Source organism: Peromyscus leucopus, chromosome X (genome assembly GCF_004664715.2).
Source record: "Peromyscus leucopus breed LL Stock chromosome X, UCI_PerLeu_2.1, whole genome shotgun sequence".
Taxonomy (NCBI): Eukaryota; Metazoa; Chordata; class Mammalia; order Rodentia; family Cricetidae; genus Peromyscus; species Peromyscus leucopus.
The window spans coordinates 4,195,518-4,201,275 of NC_051083.1; the positions used below are offsets into that span (position 1 = coordinate 4,195,518).

At 35.5% G+C, this 5,758-nt stretch overlaps 1 protein-coding gene across 1 annotated transcript; it reads left to right on the plus strand.

Moving 5' to 3' along the window:
• The first annotated feature begins 225 nt into the window (after nucleotides 1-225).
• On the plus strand, nucleotides 226-3,706 carry LOC119086685 (zinc finger protein 431-like). Its single transcript, XM_037199243.1, has 4 exons — nucleotides 226-234; nucleotides 1,330-1,456; nucleotides 1,654-1,710; nucleotides 3,109-3,706. The coding sequence occupies exons 1-4, from the start codon at nucleotides 226-228 to the stop codon at nucleotides 3,654-3,656; spliced, it is 741 nt and encodes a 246-aa protein (XP_037055138.1). The 3' UTR covers nucleotides 3,657-3,706.
• Nucleotides 3,707-5,758: the final 2,052 nt, after the last annotated feature.

The window sequence follows — 5,758 nt, forward strand, 5'->3', positions numbered from 1 at the left end:
GACGTACTTGCTATTCAGTGCAACTGCAGTTTGGTAGCTTGCTCTTTTAATTTTTTTTGTTTGTTTTTGAAGACAAGGTTTGTCTATGTAGCCTTGGCTTCCTGAAAGGACCTCTGTACATTAGGCTGACCACTAACTCAGACATTCCCCTATCTCTGGTTTTCAAGTCCTGGGATTAAAGGTGGACCAACATTTCTGGCATTTTTATTTTTACATTATTGGATGATGGGCCTGGTATGTACCTGTCAAGGATAGGCTGTTGTACTGAGCTTCAACCGCATTTTGAATTTTAAAATTTGGCAGAGGGTATCACTGTCTTTCTCAGGATGGCATGTATTCATGACATTAATACTGCATGAGCCTTCTGAGTCATTGGAATGCAGGTACATGACCTGATTCCTTTCTGTTTTGTTTTTTGTTTTTCTTTGAATTTTTAAATGAGTTTGAATAATTTCCAGTAGGAATGGATATCCACCACATGGGTACCTGGTCACCTCAGTTTTTAAAATATGGTCTCATGAACCCTGAACTTTGAATAATGGATAGATGTGATCCTGCATGTAAGTACTGTCAATTGAGCTCACATATATGGAAGACAAGCAATAGCTCTTTACTACTGTGTCATCTCTTCTGCCCTGTGTTGATTATTTTTGATCAACATTGAAATAGCTAATGTTTTTATCTGTCCATTTATAACTGTTACAACATGTCGTGCCTTTTAGTAAAATCTGATTGATGTTGCAGTTTAAATTGTTGCAATTCACATTACTGGTAGATGAATACAGAACTAGAGTGAATGCATAACACTTTGTAGGAACTTTATTAAAAACCTATGAGTTCTATCTTTTTTGTTTGTTAGATTTCAGCATGGAAGACAGGGTTTTAATATGTTCTCCTGGACCTGATTGCATACACTAGCCTGGCATTCAATTCAGAGTCACCAGCCTTTGCATTCTGAATGCTGAGGTTAAAGATGTGAGCCAATACACCCAGCTTTTCCATCTTATTTTTCTTTTTTAACTAGTAATTGTTCATACAAATTTTCTCATGTGTATTCTGTACTGTTGATCTGTTTCCTTGTTTTACTATGTTTGTTATTAAACATTTCTCTTGCAAGATGATAGCCCATTCAAAGGGTACAGATATGAAAGAGGTGACCCTCCTATTCACTGTACTTCTAAAGTGACACGATGACTACATTATAATGTTTATGTCATGCAATAAGTGTGGGAAGCACCAGAATTATATAAGTATACAGTCAAATAAGTATACATTTACAATGTTGTCAGTGTCACACTTTCTGTTTTGCACATGTATGGGATATTTTAGAATGTGGTGACCTATGAGGATGTCCATGTTGGTTTCACTTGGGAAGAGTGGACTTTGCTGGATCCTTCCCAGAAGAATATCTACAAAGATGTAATGCTGGAGACCTACAGAAACCTCGCTATTATAGGCAAGACTGAAATTTCCTTCATGATTTAAAATAAAGGTACAACTGTTCCTTTGTTATTGATGCTCTTCTGTAATTTGATTGAAAAAAAGATAGAGGTAAATAAATCAGTCATGGTTCTAATGTTCATTGAAGATGGTGACTTAAATTTTGCACAGTTTTCAATGGTATGTTATACCTGTTCTGGTGTTATATTTTAGGGTACAGTTGGAAGGACCATAATATTGAAGAACTTTGTCAAAGCTCTAGAAGACATGAAAGGTAATTTTTATGTGCAATCTGATACAAATGTTCCTCTGAAGAAATTGTAATGTGTCCTGGAAGGTTTTTATTTTGTTTTGTTTTGTTTTTTTGTTTGTTTGTTTGTTTTGGTTTTGTTTTGTTTGTTTGTTTTGCTTTTCGAGACAGGGTCTCTCTGTGTAGCTTTGCACCTTTCCTAGAACTCACTTTGTCGACAAGGCTAGCTTCAAACTCACAGAGATCTCCCTGCCTCTGCCTCCCAAGTGTTGGGATTAAAGGTGTGTGCTACCACCGCTGGGCCTGACCTGGAAGTTTTAAATAAAAGCATCAGTGTAAATAAGTAACACTTAAAGTATGTTGATGATCATTAAATTTTGACACACCATAAACCTCAATTGTAGGTAGATGAATTGCATTTGCAAGGAATTCTTTTATTACAGAACAGGGAAACAATGCCCCAAGACATGTGACCATTTGAATCATAGAACCATAAGGGAGATGCTATATTACTGCCAATCCATTTATTTCATCCTACTCATATTACAAAAGTTATATACAGTGAAGAGGTGATATGTATATCTCAAAAACATTCTAGTAAGCAAAGGATCCATACTAAAACAAGTATTTCTCTTATAATTATTGTGACTGTGCTGTTTAGTTAAAGGGGTAGTTAGTGTCAAGAGTCAGGGGAAATTGTCATGGGAAAAAATTAATCCCTATACCACAAGTCTATGAGGACAGAAAGTGAAATTGAATTCAATATGGAAATTTTATATTTAATATTCTTCCTTTACTATGTATATCATATATCACTATGTATACAAGCCATATGAGCATGGGGATATGGAAACACATAACATACCTCTCTCTCAGAGCATTTAGAAAATAAGTAGCAGTCCCCACGTGAAAATAATTGTTAAAATTAATTCAAGTACACAATATCAGTTTTCTAGCTTCCTTGTTATATATCAATGTACTCATGCTACAGAAAAGTCTTGAGTTCTAGGACTGTGTAAATACCACATTAGTGTAAACACAGTGATAAAACCTTAAGATCAGATTCCTCTTTATTGTGGAAACAAATTATAAAATTAATTCTTAAAGATGAAAAGAGTCAACAGCATATTGACTATGGTAAAATTTTAAATGTGCCAATTATTCTCTTAGGCATGAAAGAAGCCAAACTGAAGAGAAACTTTCTGTATATACCCAATATGGTAAAGACTCTGCATATGATAGTCAGCATCAAAGGCATAAAAGGCCACATATTGGAGAGAAACCCTATGAAGGTAATCAGTGTGGGAAAGCCTATTCTCATCACAGTATACTTCAAATCTATAAAAGAACACATACTGAAAAGACACTCTATGAATGTAATCAGTGTTGTAAAGTCTTTGCTTATCATGGTGCTCTTCGATTACATAAAAGAACACATACTGGAGAGAAACCCTATGAATGTAATCACTGTGGTAAAGCTTTTGACTATCACAGTCATCTTCAAGTACATAAAAGAACACATACTGGAGAGAAACCTTTTGAATGTAATACATGTGGTAAAACCTTTGCACAATATGGTGCTCTTCAATTGCATAAAAGAACACATACTGGAGAGAAACCCTATGAATGCAATGAATGTGGTAAAGCCTTTGGTTATCACAGTGTTCTTCATGTTCATAAAAGAACACATACTGGAGAGAAACCCTATAAATGCAATCAATGTGGTAAAGCCTTTGCACAACCGGGTGGTCTTCAATTGCATAAACGTACACATACTGGAGAGAAACCCTATGAATGTAATGAATGTGGTAAAGCCTTTTCACAACACAGTCATCTTCAAAAGCATAAAAAAACACATACTGGAGAAAAGCCCTATGAATGTAATAAGTGTTTTAGAGCCTTTGCATTTCACAGTAATCTTCAAAGGCATAAAAGAACACACACTGGCAAGAAACCCTATGAATAAAATGAATGTGGTAAATTCTTGGCATGTCTCAATGCTCTTCAAAGACATAAAAGAACACGTGCTGGAGAGAAACCATATTAATGTATTCAGTGTGGTAAAGCCTTTGCACAACACAGTTATCTTCAAGTACATAAAAGAACACATACGGAGAGAAACCTTATGAATATAGTTAGTGTGGCAAAGCCTTTGCACATCAACACAATCTTCAAAGTACATAAAAGAACTCATACTGGACAAAAACCCTATGAATGTAATCAATGTGTCAAAACCTTTGTACAACAGAACATACTCTTCAAGTACATAAAAGAACACATACTGGAAAGAAATCCTATGAATATTATTAATGTCTTAAAGCCTAGTCACAATACATGGTAACCTTATAACTGTATAATGTTTAGTGTGTAATTGGTCTCTTAATGCCTTTGAATATAACAATAGACTTAGGAGATCTGAAAGATCTCATAGTAAAATGAATTTAAATATATATGAATTGGTATGATCTTTAGTCAACATAAGGTTTGAGGTTGGTTGTGGCTTGTTCTGTTTCTCTCATCTTTCAGTGTTTACTCCAAATACTGGTGCGGGGTTTGTTTTTTATTAAGACATTCTGAAAATTGTCTATATCTTGTGCCCAACTTATCATGTACAAACTCAAGTAAAAGCTACTTTCCTGTGGCCTTGTAGGCCCCATCGAAAGCCTGAGGTGCATGGGACTGGTTGTGGTTGTGCATGCTGGTAGGATTTGCTGACAGAGGCAGAAGCAGGAAGATCTCAAGTTCAAGGCCAGCCAGTGAGTCTTGTGGAGAAGCTGTGGCTGGGCCAGGCTACAAATGGTACTGGTGGGACCATGGAGGTGGTGGCTTCTGCTTCAAGTTGCCAGCTGCTTATCATGTTGGTGGTGATGGCAAAAGTGCTACTGGAGACAAAGTGTTTACTGCTGCTTGTTCAGAGAACAATTGCCACGACCATCTTGTTACAAGAAAGCATTAACAAAGGTCAGTTTGGAGAAATTTGGTGAGGCAAGTTGAGAGAAGAAATTGCTGTGAAGATATTCTGTTCTAAGGAAAAACATTTGTGGTTCTGAGAGACAGACATTTATCAGACTATGATTGCTCCAAACCACAGAGGAGGCAAAAAAAAAAAAAAAAAATCTGCAGGGATCCATGACCATGCCTAAAAGCAACTTTGAAATCTTCAAAGGATGACAGAATCCCACAATGATGATTACAAATGGAATATAATAAAGCCAATAAGTGGATTAACACATTTAATGATATGCTTTGGGCTACAAACTTCTCAATACAATTTTGAGATGGCTAACTGAGATGATTCAGCTTCACATACTACTTGAATTCCCATAATGCAGAGACTGGAAAAATGTTACAGGACTTGACAATTAACCCAAATATTTTAATTTCAGAAATCTGTAAAGATATCTTCACCACTAGACAGAAGGAAGTATTTTTAAGAATACAATACCCAGGGCTTGAGAGATGGCTCAGAGGGTAAGAGTGCTGACTCTTCTTCCAGAGGACCCGAATTCAATTTCTAGCACACACATGGCAGCTCATACCTGTCTGTAACTCCAGTTTCAAGGGACCCTGACACCCATGGCAAAAACACAAATGCACATTAAAATAAAAATATATTTTTTTTTAAAAAAAAAGAATACAACACTCACATTCCCAAGAGGTGGGGTGGGTGGTTTTTTGGTCATTTAAAGACTTATGGGTATGGCCATTTTCTGTGATGGTTGGTTACAAGATGTTGATCCATTAATTGTCAAAACAAAAAGTTAAAAAATGGAGATTAGATACAGGGTTCTTGGTTTTAAAAAAAGGAAAAGAAAAAGAAAAAAAAGGATAGAGAAAAGGGTAGATTGTTGAACCTACCCTGAAAAGAAAAAAATGAAGATATAGAAATCATAAGATAAAAGGGAGATTTTTGAATCTACTCAAAAAAAGAAAAAAGAAAGAATGTGGATATGATATAATAAAAAGTTTATTGAATATACTTTTAAAAAGGAAATACTTGTTTTAAATAGGTTAATCTCTGTCAAAAAGCAGAATAGCATATAAGGCACAAACACCTGGAACTAGAAT

Excerpts from the sequence above, each read along its gene's own strand:
- LOC119086685 (XM_037199243.1), top strand. Across the intron at positions 1,457-1,653 it reads CAGAAACCTCGCTATTATAG|GGTACAGTTGGAAGGACCAT; the intron begins GCAAGACTGAAA and ends GTTATATTTTAG. Across the intron at positions 1,711-3,108 it reads TCAAAGCTCTAGAAGACATG|GATTACATAAAAGAACACAT; the intron begins AAAGGTAATTTT and ends ATGGTGCTCTTC.